This window comes from Chaetura pelagica, unplaced genomic scaffold, assembly GCF_000747805.2.
Source record: "Chaetura pelagica isolate M959 unplaced genomic scaffold, ChaPel_1.0 scaffold26, whole genome shotgun sequence".
Classification (NCBI taxonomy): domain Eukaryota; kingdom Metazoa; phylum Chordata; class Aves; order Apodiformes; family Apodidae; genus Chaetura; species Chaetura pelagica.
The window spans coordinates 857,697-873,295 of record NW_009953793.1 but is presented as its reverse complement, the minus strand read 5'-3'; the positions used below and the strand labels follow the sequence as shown (position 1 = coordinate 873,295).

General features: G+C 44.9%; 1 protein-coding gene across 1 annotated transcript in view; it reads left to right on the top strand.

Moving 5' to 3' along the window:
- ACVR1 (activin A receptor, type I) overlaps positions 1–15,001 on the top strand; it is a 25,348-nt gene extending 10,347 nt beyond the window's left edge. The window contains exons 4-9 of the mRNA XM_010001067.1: positions 524–623; positions 2,676–2,822; positions 4,829–5,104; positions 8,509–8,706; positions 13,363–13,493; positions 14,566–15,001. Coding sequence (XP_009999369.1) covers positions 524–623; positions 2,676–2,822; positions 4,829–5,104; positions 8,509–8,706; positions 13,363–13,493; positions 14,566–14,700 — 987 coding nt within the window. The 3' untranslated portion in view covers positions 14,701–15,001. The remainder of the gene's footprint in view (positions 1–523; positions 624–2,675; positions 2,823–4,828; positions 5,105–8,508; positions 8,707–13,362; positions 13,494–14,565) is intronic.
- Positions 15,002–15,599: the final 598 nt, after the last annotated feature.

Genomic DNA, 15,599 nt, shown 5'->3' with positions numbered 1-15,599 from the left:
TGTCACCAATGCTCCAGAGCATTTTCCTTAACATCTCCTGCAGGTGATACAGGTAACGCTCCCTCACTTTGTGTGTGTTAAAGCTGTTTCCAGTTCACCAACTGCAGGGGACAGCAAGGGCAGGAACGGAAGGTGGGAGGAAGGCTGGGACTAAGATGGGGGGAGAAGAAAATGTGGGACAGGAAAATGGAAGGGAGCAGAATGAGGAGCAAAGAGCCTCTGCTGGAGAACTGTTACTCCTAGTTATATATAAAATTTCCAACAGAAAGTGATTATACATAAGTTATGGCTCCCCTACCAGTCTCTTCTGTGCATGTGATGTTCTTCAAAGTGATAAAGTGCAAGCAGTATTCTCTGTCCACCTGTACAGTGGTGGTACAGTGTGGTCAGATGGCACCACAGCTGTTGAGATACCAGTGAGCTTTAACTTCACTGGTCCTCTGAAGTACCTTTGTGTATTTAAATGGGGGGGGGGGGAAAGGTTCTTTCTCATAGGCTACAAACATCTTTTCCTTTTGAACAGGACTTATTGGATCATTCCTGCACATCTGGAAGTGGTTCTGGACTTCCTTTCTTGGTGCAAAGAACAGTAGCTCGCCAGATCACGCTTGTAGAGTGTGTGGGTGAGTATGAATCTTGGTCAGGTCTAGTGCCAAGTTTTGGTGACAAATTCAGAGAGAACACTTTCTCTTTCATCCTAATTACCTGATTTTCCTCAGTTGCTTGTATAATATCTGAAGCTTTTCAGGGTTCACATTACAGAACATATTTGGCTTTTGAAAGGGAAGTGAGAAAATTCCTTTCAGGTCTATGCAGAAGAAAGGGACATATATTATCTGTGCCTTGTGACTGAAGAAATTCAAGCTTTCTTCATTAAGGTGACATTAGAAGGCACAAACTTGGCTTGTTTGGATCCTTTGTAAGAGAAATAAACTGTGCTTTTAGAAAACTAAGCTCAATTTTAAATTTGAAACTGTCAGACTGTGAAATAAACATTTGTTCATTAAATGATGTTCAATTAGAAAGCTTTAGAATCGGGAAAGGATGATCTGGATTTGAGATCAGGAGTTGAAGTATCAAGCAAAGTGGCATTTTAAAAAGTGGTGATTCTGTGCAGTGTGCGTGGAAACATGAGTGTTTTTGTAGCTTACTTGACTCTAGGGGATCCTGCTCTGGCAATGGGGTTGGACTAGATGATCTTTCAAGGTCCCTTCCCACCCCTGACATGCTGTGGTACTTGCTCTGCAGTGGTGCTTTGGGACCCTGCAGGCAGTGGGGTGCTGTTGCTGCTCTTCCCCTAAAAGAGAGAATCTTTCTAGTAATTCTTTACTAAAACTCTTCTGGGTCTTTAGTTTTTTTCAGGACTTCAGTGTTAGTTTTGAAGGACCCATTACATTTCTCCTTAGCATGTATATCCTGTTGTTTGAATGATATTAAATTTGAATGTAGTATTTTCAGAAGCATTTGTGTCAAGGCAGTTGTTGAGCAAAGATGCCACACTGGCACTACAGGGTTGGGGAAGGCATGGTAGTGATTGATGCTATTAGAGAGGGGGGAAAAAAAACCCAAAACAAAACACTATTTTAAAGATGCTTTTTATGCTGCTTCTTCAGTGATTTGAACTCAGAATGGGTTAACACTTTCCTGCAAGTCACTAGAAGTTTTAGCTCATTAGGGTGTTAAATCAAGCTCCAGACTGAACCAGATTAATCCATAGGGACTGGGCCCACGTGTTACCAGTGTTTCTTTGCTGCTGGCTCCTAAGATGTCTGGAGTAGGCACAGATGTTCACTGTTGCATAGAACCTGGGTGTGCATCCTCTGGAGATCTGCAGTTTCTCTTCATCAGGAGCTGTGCAACATGATACACATGATGATTTTGCCTGGGATATAGACCTGCCTTTGCTTTTGGATAGCATGCCTGGAATGCTGCCTGCTCCCAAGTGTGCTTGGGGGGCCCTGTTTCCAGACCCCCATGTTCCAGCCTGGGGAGCAGCACCAGATGTGCCACCTGTGCCTGCAGTCTCTGCTGGGTGACAGCATCCAGGCAGGGGTGTGGGTACATCTCCTCGTTTGGGAGGAGATGCTGCTTGGTCCATGGGTGCAGCTGAGGAGCTCAGAGCAGCAGCGCCAGGAAGGCCCCGTTTAGGTATTTGTAGCTGTCACATCTGGCACCATGCACTGCTCCAAGGGGAAAGGGTAGATCAGAACTTTCCACTGTGCCTTGTCTGGGATGTTGTTTTGCTGTTGGTGATTTCATACATTTTCCTAAACTGGGTAAAGAGCTTGGCATGCAGACATTGTGCCCTGATCTCTGCAGGATGGGGTGGGTTTTGGTGTTTTGGGTTTTTTGTGGGTTTTTCTTTATCCTTTTTTCTTTGTGGATGGGTGTTCTTGGTAGTTGAATAATGACACCTGCCCAGTACAAACACTTTGTGTACTGTACCAGCATGCAAGGAGAAGACACTTGTGCTCTCAGAGCTTTCAGTTTAAACAAACAGGAAAAATCGAGGGACACTGGAGCTCAGCATAAGTGTAAAAGCAGTAAAGGTGGATGCAGGTTTGACCAAACTGCATCAGTGTGATATTTGGGACATACCTGTCAAATTTCCATCCTATGAGCCCATCCTGTCCTTCCACCCTAAGATGATTTTATTGTGCTTTTTCTCCCGCCAGGAAAGGGCCGTTACGGAGAAGTTTGGAGGGGTCAGTGGCAGGGAGAAAATGTTGCTGTGAAGATCTTCTCTTCTAGGGATGAAAAATCCTGGTTCAGGGAAACAGAACTGTACAACACTGTATTGCTGCGGCATGAGAACATTTTAGGTGAGTAGAACAACCACACTGGTGTTTCTTAGTGTAGCTGGAGTAAAGGTGAGTCAACTCAACAGTTCACTTGCAAAGCACTGCACACTTGATGGGAGGCTTGCAGTCCTTGAGATTAGGCTTTTGTGTCTGTGGTAAATAGTTGCAGGGAAATGTTAAGGGGGACACCTGCAGGAAGGTGCTGAAGTCTTGAGTCTCAACTGGAGAAAGTGCTGTAGCACCTGTGAATCACTGTCAAACTAAGCTCCTTTGGTGGTTAAACTTCTGCTATAGTTGCCCCCTTATTTTGTATTTAATTTTCCTGTAAATAAAAATGTACCAGGATTTTGAATCTTCTCCATCCCTTGTACCCTGTGTGCTGAGTTAGAGAACTTAGAAAATGGCTTTTTTGTGTTGTGAAGTTGAAGTTGAAGCAGCCTTTTTGATCCCCAGTAGGCATGACCTTCTTTCACTCATGTGCCACCTTTACAGATAAAAGCAGCAGCATGTTTTCTGTGTGCTGACATTACCTCACCCACAACCTGTCTGTCTTCAATCAGTTTTACTTGGGCTTCTGTTCTTGTTTCCTGTCAGAGAGTATTCCTTGGCTCAATAGCTCACTCTGCTAGACATTTGTCTAATGTTTCCTGAAGCAGTTCCTTTGTTACTACAAAAAGAATTTGGTGGCCTCCTGAAAAGAGAATTATTGAACTTTCCTTCCCGAGGGAGCAAGTAGCTTGGCTGAAATCACATTACATACTTCCCATGTTCCTCTGTCTGGGTTTAGTCTTTCTTGATAACTGTCAAATTTCTTGGCTATTCTGTAGAGTTTTTTTAGATGCAATGTTAAACAACATCACAGATTACAAACGTGTCACATTGTGCAGAAACCTGACTTCAGGAGGGAAACTAGTGGGTGTCCTTTCTGAAAATGTCATATGTGGGCTTTTAATAAACATTATTTTTTCCTGTAACTTGGGATAAAAGTTTTGTTCTTCCCAGCTAAATCTGTCGAGGTCAAGAGTGTGCTGATACATTGGAAGATCAGAGGTAGCAGGAAGAGAGCTACTCCTGAATTTTGGGTTCATTTTTAAGGCACGTTTTTGAAAACAGTTCTTGAGGTTAATGCATTTCAAAGACATTTTTCCCTGTTCCTTTGTAGAAAATTATGGTGAAATACAGCTGTCAGGTGCTCTGGCTTACTTCACCATGGAAGTAAGTTGCACATCAGTTAAACTGCCTAGTATTTAAAGTAGAAGAGTTACTGTTGTTTGTTTTTTGGATGCTAGTCTTCTGGGGCAGCTGCAGTCTCCTTGCCCATCTGCCACTTCTTGTATCCAGTGGCTGTCCCATGGCTCTATTGTGAGCTGGTGTTCAGGTAGGAGGGTCAGGCATTTGGAGCCTGCAGCAGCTCAGAGCAGTTCTTCAGGTCTGGTACTTTGTCAGGCTGCAGCAATCCCTCTGCAGTCTCCTAAACAATGGGAGCTCCTTGGAGAGCCAGTTGGTGCTGTGATGAGATGTTCTGCTTCAGTCTCTGGTCAGCAGGGTGTCACGTTTCCTCGGGGAACAGCAAGAAGCTTCTGATGGTTGAAGTGTTCCTTATAGGCTGGCCTTGGGTATGAGTGTGAATCTGGCACAACACAGTGTCTGTTGGGGTGTGATATGGGTGTGAAACAGGTTTAACCCTTTCTTCAGCCGCCAGCACTGGCTGCTTGTCCGTTGTCTGTTGGAGGTGTTGCTTCTCTCCAGTGTAACCCTGTTAAGTGGGCAACAGCAGATGTGCTACAACCTTCCCAAGTCCTTCAAAATGAAGAAAGAAAGGGAGTAGTAGTGTTTGGTATGACTGACAAAAGACATAAATACATTCTTGTGCACAGACTTGCATTTAGAGCTCCAGAATATGCCAGCTCTTTTTTCATCAAGGTTGGCCTGCAGCCTGTTGTAGTTATTGGTTCTTTTCTTGGGGGAGTCTTGAAGGAGCACTCTCGTTTTATTTTGTTTCTCTGCTTTTCTGTGTCTCTTTCTAGGTTTTATTGCATCTGATATGACTTCCAGGAACTCCAGTACCCAGCTGTGGCTGATCACCCACTACCACGAGATGGGCTCTCTGTATGACTACCTGCAGCTCACCACCCTGGACACGGTCAGCTGCCTGCGCATCGTCCTGTCAGTCGCCAGCGGGCTGGCTCATTTGCACATCGAGATCTTCGGCACGCAGGGCAAGCCGGCCATCTCCCACCGGGACCTGAAGAGCAAGAACATCCTCGTGAAGAAGAATGGGCAGTGCTGCATAGCAGATCTGGGTGAGTTCAGTGCAGTTCAGCTCTCAGACGTGAAAGCCTTAGAGGAGCCTTGGGACAGCCCTGACCACAGCTGCTGTCACCCTGGAGGTGTCCGACAGCCACTAGGTGGCACTTAGAGCTTATCGACCTCCCTGCTGCCGAGGGGCCAGGGCAGCCTCTGCCTTCTGGGGCAGAGCTGAAAAGTGGGGCCTTTCCTTGGTTTTCACAGGGAAATTCCACATGGATCCCGGCAGACAGGAGCAGTTAGCCTTCAGCTCATTTCTGTACTAAGAAATGCCCTGACACCTACAGCACTCGCTGTCCCACTCTCTGTAGGTCTGTCCAGCATGAATCTTTAGCCAGACACTTCAGTGAGCCCAAAACTGGGTTCTCCATGAACATCTGGTTTAGGCTTTGAGCTGGTAGTACATTGAGAAACATCTGTAGCAGTTTGGCTCGTTTGCACCTTGAGCATATGTGTGACTGTACTTTTTTCCTTTCTCTGGTGGATGACAAGGGAGAAAATAGTGGTAGAAGAACAGTATTGGGGGTTCATTGGCTGGGCAAAGTGTAGTGGAAGATGGGATTGTTTTCAGTAATAATTCTACTGCATATTTCCAATGACTTCTACCTGGAAGACATAGGAGACACACAGAGAAAACATGAAAGCCATGTACCTGGGCCTGTCTAAATTTGCAGAGGGAATAGCAAGTAAAAAATGGAGTAGGAAATTGAATATACAAAGCTTCAAAGATTGGCTTTTAAACCAATTTGTAGTTCACACTGAGAGGGGGCAGCACATATGGGCATTGATTGACATCACACTAATCAAGTGAAATCTACTACATTGGATCAGAAGCCTCTAGAGAAATAGAGAGGTTTTCTGACAGAGCAGTGCAGTAAACATTTCCTTGGGGATTTTTTGATGGTAAAGTAGCTGTTTTTTGAATTATGAAATCCCCAGGCATGTGTCTGACATGTCCTTTGGGGTTTTTTTTCCTTATCTATAAAGGAGAGTTACCAGAGAGTTTGTTGCTTCTGCCATGCCATATGTTCATGCCTTGCTGTATAGCTGTGTCATGTTTTTCCTCCTCTGGTCTCTGTTTCAGCACAAGCACCACATAAGACAAGTGGCACTTAAGAGATTGGCAGGTGTGAGCAGGTAGAAGGGCTCACTGCAGCTGCCCAGAGCTAAGCTGGACTTGGGCTCTGCTGGTCACAGCAGTCTCTGGAGGGGCACTGTGCCCATTGAGAACAGGGCTCAGCTCTGCAAGCACAGAGGACTGAGGTCTCTGAGCACCCCAGCTGTTTTGGCAGCAGCCTGGCTGCTGTACACCTGGCCTGCAGTGTAGCCTGGTGGGTGCTGCCCTTCAGTGCTGGTGCTTCTGGCTGGCACATTTGAGGAGCTTTGAGAACTGGCTGCTTGTCCTCTGGCAGGCATGCTGGAAAGGAGTACCTTGAGCAGCAGCCCATGTACCTGGATTGCAGTTAACAAACCTCCAGCAATGTTCCAGCTAAGCAGAAACTGTGATAAAGTCCAGGGATGGGTGTCAGTCTCTCTGCAATCTGTCACTGCTGGGGAAGAGTCCTGCCCTGCTCATTCCAAAGCAGTTTGCTCCATGGTAATAGGTCTTTGTTGAGCAACTTGATAAAGAGCAGAATAGTGCTTATAAAGGAGGAAGATCCCAGCTCCCTTCCCTTGCCCACCACGTGCAGGACTGGATGGCCCAGGGGAACAAGTACTGGTATTTGTAAGGGAGGTGCAGCGAATGCTAACAAAACGTATTGGCTCAATGTTTGGTTTTAGCAGATACTCCAAGACACCAAGAAATCCTCTGTATTGTACTGAAACCTGGAGTGTTTCACTCATTTGTATTCCTGTCAAGCTTTTGTGTATGGGCTCTTCTGACAGGCACTTGTGTGTCCATAAGTGAAGTTACTACCTGCCGAGATGAGAAGGCATGGGAGCAGTGTGGTGTCTGCTCCCCAGCTCTCATAAACACCACAGATGTCACCATGATGAGAATCTGATTACAACAGCATTGTCTCCTGACCTTATTGCAACACTTGCTTGGTTTGTAGTGTGCGGGTTGCTGACTTGCATCCCTCAGCCAAGAACCTTTGACCTGTCAATCTATTGAATCTGTTTTGCTGAGTTTGGATGGAGTGTGAAGATTTTTATCAAAGCATTCTCTAAAGGCTTCATGTCTTCAGAGTTTGCCAGGAAATCTGTTTTCTAAGCTTTGTTTCCAGTGTGCAGGGTTTTTAAAAATGTGATCCATAATATCGCATAATATAAATTAATGTAAAGAAAAACACATATATAAATGTATAACTGTGAAAATATGTCCCGTGTGTGTGTATGTATCTATGACAAATATTTTTATCTGAAGAGCAGGCTTTCCAAATTCTCTGCTCAGCAGTCATGGACTTAGTAGATGGTATCTTTCTAGAAGTGCCATAAGTGTTTTCTTAGCAGCTTGAAATTACTTGAAGTGCATTTAAATGGAAGGAAAATTTTTTCCACATTTTTGTTACAGTGAAGAATTGACCATTCTTTGGAAAGAAGTACAACACGGATACAATAATAGGTTAATTTTCTGTGGGACTGGGTTAAAAAGCTTTTTAAGTTGGATCTAAAATAAACTCCAGTTAAATGTAGGTAGTATATGTTATACTTACAAGAGCTGTTGAGAAAATTAGGGAGAGTTTGTGTCATCTTCTCTATTGCTTAGTTATGTCATGCACCTGTTGCTGTTCAATTTGCTGTGCTCTCTGTTTACCATGGCAAAATGAGTGCTCTCTGTGTTTCTCAATTTGCAGTAATTTAGTCCCTCGCATAGTGTTCTTTGCTTAAATGTTTAGTAATTAGAAGAGACCAGGTAGAGTGGTTTTCACTGAGTCATTTTAGATCAGCTTGATGATGTTTATTTTTCAAACTACTGCAAATAATGGTGTTTTTTATTTTCCAGCTTTATTTTCTAAGTTGTATATTCGTATGTATCCGTAATGCAGTGTTTTTCTTCTCTCTTCCCCGCAGTTGGGATGTGTCCACCTACCCAAAAGTCTATAAATAGAGTGCCATGTAAAATTGTTTTCTTCCAAGCAGCAGATGCCTGCCCTCTGTGTATACGTGCCTAGAGCGCTGGTGACATCCAGTGGCTGCGAAACACTTAATGACAGCATTTTGCAACAGAGCAGTAACATGCTTAATGGTAATCCCTGAGGAGATAATTGGTCTAGGTCTATGGACACTGGCAGTTCTTGAGAGCTAGTTTGGAGCTGACCCAGTTGGTCCTTGGACACTTGGACTCTCAGCTCCTTTTCAGGAAGCTGCCTGACGGGTGTCACTGCTCACGTGCCTTTTGGACTGACGTGCTGTGGTTCTAGGGGGGACTGACACTGCTGTTTTCTCTCTCCTCCAGGTCTGGCAGTCATGCACTCCCAAAGCACCAATCAGCTGGATGTGGGGAACAACCCCCGTGTGGGCACCAAGCGCTACATGGCTCCAGAAGTGCTGGATGAGACCATCCAGGCCGACTGCTTCGACTCCTACAAAAGGGTCGATATCTGGGCCTTCGGGCTGGTCCTCTGGGAGGTGGCCAGGCGCATGGTGAGCAATGGTGAGTCCTGGGCTCCTCTGCTTCTTTGCAGGACGGCTTCAGCAAAGGGTAACTCATGGTAAAGCCTCTGCCACCAGAATGCACAGGACACACAGTGAAATATTTCCACACACATCCGAAGTGTTTTGATTCCTGACACTTGGCTGCCCGTGGTGAAGTTGTCGGTATGCTGGGTACGATGGCTGAGTGGTTTTGACATTTCTGTTTAGGCAGAGAAGGAAGAGGGTTCCCTACATCTAAAATTGTGATGAGAAATAATTAATTCCAAATAGTCAAGTTAAAATTTTAAATCATGAAGTCTCTAAGGTTTTTCCTTGTGTTGTTAAACCACAGTGAATACTCTTAGGTGACTGTTTCTTCTGTCAACACATAAGGAACAGGAAAAAAAAATGTTAGAAGTGATCAGAATTCAGGAATGCTCTTGCTTTACTGAGTCAAATGCACTGACAAAGCAGGACTCTGTCAAGATACAGTTCTGCTTGGGAAAGGTCCCTTTCCAGTCCTGTTTTGTAGTGCACAGAGTTGCTTTGTTAGTAAGGGAGTCTGAATTTAAGAACCTTTAAACTGGGCATCTGTTGGTATGTTTTCTTGAGCTTGTCAATTCAGGAGTGCTTTCTCATGTCTGAAGCTCAGGCTGTGTTCTCTGGACCCAAGGGACAGGAGAAGGCAGCAGATGGCCTTCAGGGCTTTCTCTGTGATGGAGAGAGCAGGGCAACCTGTGTGGTTGGACAGCTCTTCTAGTGGTGTGTCACTTGCAGGGTCCATGGGGAGCAGCTTCTGTCTCCCTGGAAGCTGGTGGCAGTCATGGGGCTGGCTGCAGGAGCCCGGGAACTTCCATAGACTTTTGGTGTGGTGGTTGCTGCTCAGGATTTCTGGCTGTTGCTATAAGTAATTACATTTCCTTTCACTGGTTTGAAATGAAGTGAACATTTTCTCTCAAATCCAAATGTTTAACTGTGTGGAAATCGCTACTTCATCGGGTGGTCACTCAAATAACCCTGTTTGATTTGTTGGAAGACTGGCATGGGAAGTGAGCACGCTGAAGGGAGCATGGTCGTGTGGACTGGTGGTGGTGTGTCTTGGGAGAGCTAGAAGCACTTGTCAGTTGTCTGGGATAGACACTTTTGCTGCTGTCCCACACTGATGTCTTCTCATTTTCTGGGTGGAAATGCAGAGTCTGTTCCAGTGAGTCAGCCTGGCTTAGTACTTGTGTTCATGTAGACTCTGAAGTTGTTGTAATCTGACTAATAAGTCTGATCTTTTTAATATTCTTATTTTTAAATTTTATTTTTAAATGTTTATTTTTAATTTATTTTTTTATTTAACCTACCTAATGGTCCTCAAGGTGATGCCGTGATGCTCGATACTCTTCTGTCGTGGCTTAGTGTAAGGAGCAAAACGTGGTAGTAAACTCCTTCAGCACAACCAAGAGTGCTGGTGTATCATCTTTGTGCTGTAGCAGAAGCCTCTCGGCACATCTCTCTGTAGTTGAAAAATGTGATTGAAACTCCCAAATCAGTGTTTTGCTCTCTTGAAGCAGAGCAGTGCTTGCTCCTTGCAGGCTGGCTGTTCACTGCTTTGGAATGTGCTCCCTTCCCAGTGCACAGTGCTTTGCTGCATCCTTCCTGACCTGTCACCTGGCACTTACAGTCCTGTTCCTTGGGAATCTTCACAGTCATTCCTAGTGTTGAGATCTTGTTCAATTTTGGTAATAAGGCCAGAAAGCCAGTTACTGCCCAAAGCCAGCCCTGGGGGATGACTGTCCATCTGCCAGGCTGTCCATTGCTTGGAGGCCTGTGTAGGACCTGCTTTGCTCCAGCAGCTGGATTTGTGCATGCACAGGACCAGCTGGATTTGTGCATGCACAGGACCAGCTGGATTTGTGCATGCACAGGATCAGCTGACATTAAAGTAATGAGGAATAAAGGTGAAGAAAAGGCTGCAGTGTGTGTGAGTTACTTCAGTTTAAGACTAATGTGTATTAGATCTGCTCTCTGCCACAGATCTGTTTTCCTCATCTGTGGACAGTCTGTGTTGGAGCAAGTGTGTTCCTGACTAGGATGAGTTAGAGCAATCCTCATCCTCACTCTGCCTTTGCTCAATGAACTTAGGAATCATAGAATCATAGAATCTTAGGGGCTGGAAGGGACCTCGAGAGATCATCTAGTCCAACCCCCCTGCCAGAGCAGGGTCACCTAGAGTACATCACACAGGAACTCATCCAGGTGGGTTTTGAATGTCTCCAGTGAGGGAGACTCCACAACCTCCCTGGGCAGTCTGTTCCAGTGCTCTGTCACTCTTACAGTAAAAAAATTTTTTCGGATATTCACCTTGAACCTCCTATGCTCCAATTTACACCCATTACCCCTTGTCCTATCACTGGTCATCACTGAGAAAAGCCTAACTCCGTCCCCCTGACACTCACCCCTTACATATTTGTAAACATTGATGAGGTCACCCCTCAGTCTCCTTTTCTCCAAGCTAAAGAGACCCAGCTCCCTCAGCCTTTCCTCATAAGGGAGATGTTCCACTCCCCTAATCATCTTCGTAGCTCTGCGCTGGACTCTTTCGAGCAGTTCCCTGTCCTTTTTGAACTGAGGGGCCCAGAACTGGACACAATACTCCAGATGTGGCCTCACCAATGCAGAATAGAGGGGGAGGAGAACCTCTCTTGACCTACTAACCACACCCTTTCTAATGCACCCCAGGATGCCATTGGCCTTCTTGGCCACAAGGGCACATTGCTGGCTCATGGTCATCCTCCTGTCTACCAGGACCCCCAGGTCTCTTTCACCTACACTACTCTCCAACTGGAGAGAGTCCTTGGAGTATCCCTGGTGGTGGATGGGGGGCTGGCCCCAGGAAGGAGGCGAGGAGAGCATGTCACAGGTCTAGGCAGCTCAGGTGGGTGGGACAGAAGTGACAGGGGCTCTGCCGAGCCAGCCCTGCTGGGGTGGGACATGGGCTGGTCCATTGCTCAGTCCCGGCTCTGCTGGAGAGAAGGCCAGAGCCAGCCCAGCTCATATCCAGTACTGTGTGTCTTCTCTGACCCAGCCAGCTCCAAACCCTGTTCTGTGGAAGGGAACTACATGAGAATAGTGAATGAGCCAGGATCAAGTTCTTCTGTAATACCCTGGTGGCCCTGGAAACGGCGTGTGACGCAGCTCAGGCTCTGCAGTTGGGTCCTATGAAGCCTCTGCTTCATCTGAAACACAAGTATAGGCAGTATGGAGACACAAGGCTTGTACTCTGAGTAAACTCTGTTTTGTGTTCTGGGTGGAAGCAGGAGGGGTTTAAAATCACAGAATCACCAAGGCTGGAAAAGACCTTTAAGATCATCAAGTCCAGCCTATGACCTAATACAACAAAACCCAACAGTTCAGCCCTTAGGTGCTGTTTGGTGCATGCAGTTGTGAATAGCTCAAAGTCGGAGGCTGGGGGATGCTGCTTGGCACAGCATGGCATGAGCTCTGTTCCTCTGCATCCATGTCAGAATGCCCCAGGGCCAACCAGCAGTGTCCTGGTTACTTTGTTAGGGTAACTTACTTGGGTATCCACATCTTTGAGCTGTCCTACTGTTTTCTAAGGGAGCTGTGATTTCCTGAAGACTATTTTCCTTTTCAACTAGTCATCATAAATGGGGATTTAAAGTTTTTTTACTGAGAATCCATGGGATTTTCATCTTCACCTCCACTAGAACAAGAAAACTAAATCCCAACCAGTGTAGCAAAGTTTGAGAACCTCTTTTTCAACTCCAGTATATCCAAAGCAATGGAAATTCTCCTCTATTCTTTCTCCATGTCTGTCTGTGGGACAGCAGCCAGTCTGCTAAAAAGCAATTTGAACATTGTTCTGCCTGTGTTTCTACTGTACATAGAGGGCCTCATTTGCTCAGTGTTTCTCCAAGCTGCTGTCCCAAATATGTGCCATTGAACACCACTTTTTATATTGGCTTCCTAAGCAAGCTGAGCTCCCTATAGATCCATTTGTGAGCTTAATCCACTGATGAAAGAGCAGTGCTGCTTGCATGCCTTAGAGTAGGCAAAAGGCTTTTTGGGCTGCCAGTTTTATGTGAGCTGTGACAGGCTGGGAGAGCACACACACACAGACTTATTCTCAATGCAGAATCCTAGAATCCTGATGTCTACTGGATGTCACAGGCTCTCAGGTGTTTGGTTTTGTGATGGCATGTGGTGCCAATTACTCTAGATCTATTACTATTTTAGTAACTAGAACTAAAATCATGTGAAGCACCAGCATGAGGGTCTGTAGATGCTGCCATGCTTATTGGGCTCTTTCAGGAATCATAGAACGATGCCAAGTGTGTGGTAAGCCTATGAAATAGTGCTGTGCTAGTCAGCAAAGCTCCCTGTTACAAAAGATTTGGCAAGTGACTGTTTCTTGTCATTTCAGCTTAAGCATCTGCAAAATGTAGGTAGTTTTTATTTTGTGTAATTGTAATATGAGCCAAGTAATTAACATTTCCTACGATAGTGTGATTCTGTTTAATGGCTGCTTGACACTGTGGTGTTAACTTTTAAAGATTCTTGTGCTATTTAGGTGGCCGTGTTATCACCTGTTCTCTCTTCCTGTGTAGAAGTGCTGTTTCACTGACACAGTTATTAAATAATGCCTCTCTTGTCTGCCCCTCACTAGGCATTGTGGAAGACTATAAACCCCCGTTTTACGACTTGGTTCCCAACGATCCCAGTTTTGAAGACATGAGGAAGGTGGTCTGTGTAGATCAGCAAAGACCCAACATTCCCAACAGATGGTTCTCAGACCCTGTAAGTGGGGGTGGCTGGGGGTGGTTTGCAGAAGATGTGAGCTGACCTGTTGCTTTTTGAAATAGTTATTGAAGTTATTTTCAGCTATCACTTGAAACAGGAACGATCCCAGAGCTCCCTGCCAGAAGCACCACCTGTACTGATTCCAGAAGCATGCTGGTGTGGAGCTTTGTCTTGGAGCAGGAAGAGAACACAGTGAGCAAACTTAAGACTGTTGAGTCTGAGCTACTCACAGATGAGCCTTTTAGTAGCAGGATTTAACAGTAATTATTTTAAGCTGCTCTTCCTGTGCTGTTACTGTCTCTCCAAGGGGAGGTCTCTCTAAGGGTGAGGTAGCCTGTGTAGGCCTTTCTGTGGCTTACGGGCATGCAGAGTAAGAGCAGAACTTTGGTGTCTCTCCTGCCTGCAGAACAGGGACTGCTGTTCTTTTTGAAAGGCTGGTACTGAAGTGTATTTTTCTTCATCAGAATCAGTCTGGACTCTCCAGGTTGACCAACTGTTTTGTTCCCTGTTACTGAAGCAATGAGGGTTGGTTTGAGTCTGTGCAGGGCCGGCAAGGAGAGGTTTTGGTTGCACAACTGTGGCCTGTGGTGCTGCAGCAGCCAGCTGTGAATCCCAGCTGTGAATCCCAGCTGCGAATCCCAGCTGTGGATCCCAGCTGTTCAGTGCTGCTGGACACCAGGAACTCACAGGCAGAAAATCTGCACCTTCTCTGGCTTCCATCATTGAGCTTGCCAGGAGTCAGTTGCATTGAAGAGCTTAGGTAGAGTGTTCTCCTAATTAGAAAAAAACCCAAACTCTTTTTTTTTTTTTTTTTTTTTAAATTACACTGGCTTGTCACTCCAGTCAGCCCATTGTCTAGTTATTCTCTTGGTTTAACCAGTTTCTCAAACCTGGGTTTTTTCAGCACATGAAAACTGTGTAGTGGACATACAGCAATAAACTCTCAGTAGGGTCTGAAAATTGAGTATTAATAAGGCAATAAAACCTTATTGTGTTAGTACTGAACCCAGCCTAGTGCTTCTTAGCTTGCAACCTGTGTACCTACCTGTGTGTTTTGTTCTTTCCCCAGACATTAACATCTCTTGCCAAGCTGATGAAAGAATGCTGGTACCAAAATCCATCAGCAAGACTAACAGCCCTGCGAATCAAAAAGACTCTGACCAAAATTGACAATTCCTTAGATAAACTGAAAGCTGACTGTTGACCTTCTTCTCGTGGTGCTCTCCTGACAGGAAGGCATTTGTCTGGTTCACAAGTGGTCTGGCCAGGCAGTTTCTAGGCTGGGTCCCCGTGTGGCTGCTTGCAGAGGCAGAGGTGGGTACCAGGCGTCTGCTGGAGGCATCGGGACCGCCTGGACTTTGCTCAGTGACTACAAGGGGCATTTCACACATGGTCAAGCTGTAAAGACTCACGCTGGATGGACTGTTGCAAAGGTAGTGGCCTGAAGGAAGACAGAGAAATCCTAAGACAAGATCAGGGCATTAAATAATGGCTTTGAACAGCTTTTTTTATTCTTTTTTTTTTTTTTTTTTTCTTTTTTTTTTTTTTTTTTTTTTTTTTTTTTTTTTTTTTTCCTTTAATTTTAATTCTCCTAATCACTCCCAGGGTGAACACATGGAAGTGGTAAATTTTAATCAGCAATATTGCCTGTGCTTCTCTTCTTTATTGCACTAGGAATTCTTTGCATTCCTTACTTGCACTGTCACTGTTAATTTTAATGACATGACTTGCCAAAAATATGATTGGCTGTATACTACATTGATCTATGCCTGAATAATAGGAAATTAATTTGGTAAACTGAAAATGTAACTGTCAGATTTTAGCTGCATTTTACATGTGTACTGATGTTTACAATAATGCTGAACACTAGGAATTTCTCGTTTATACAAAACTTGCAAATTATTTATTACTAGTGCACTTGCCAGTTTTTTAAACTGTAAAATAAGTGCATAAAGTTAAAGCTTATTTTTATGTGGCCTCTTTCATGATTTCTTACACAGATGTTTTTGTAACACAATATAACCTGAAACATAAATTGTTTTCTGTATTATCATATTACAACTCGATAGTCACATTTTAAGTGCTTCACATTTGTAGGTGTGT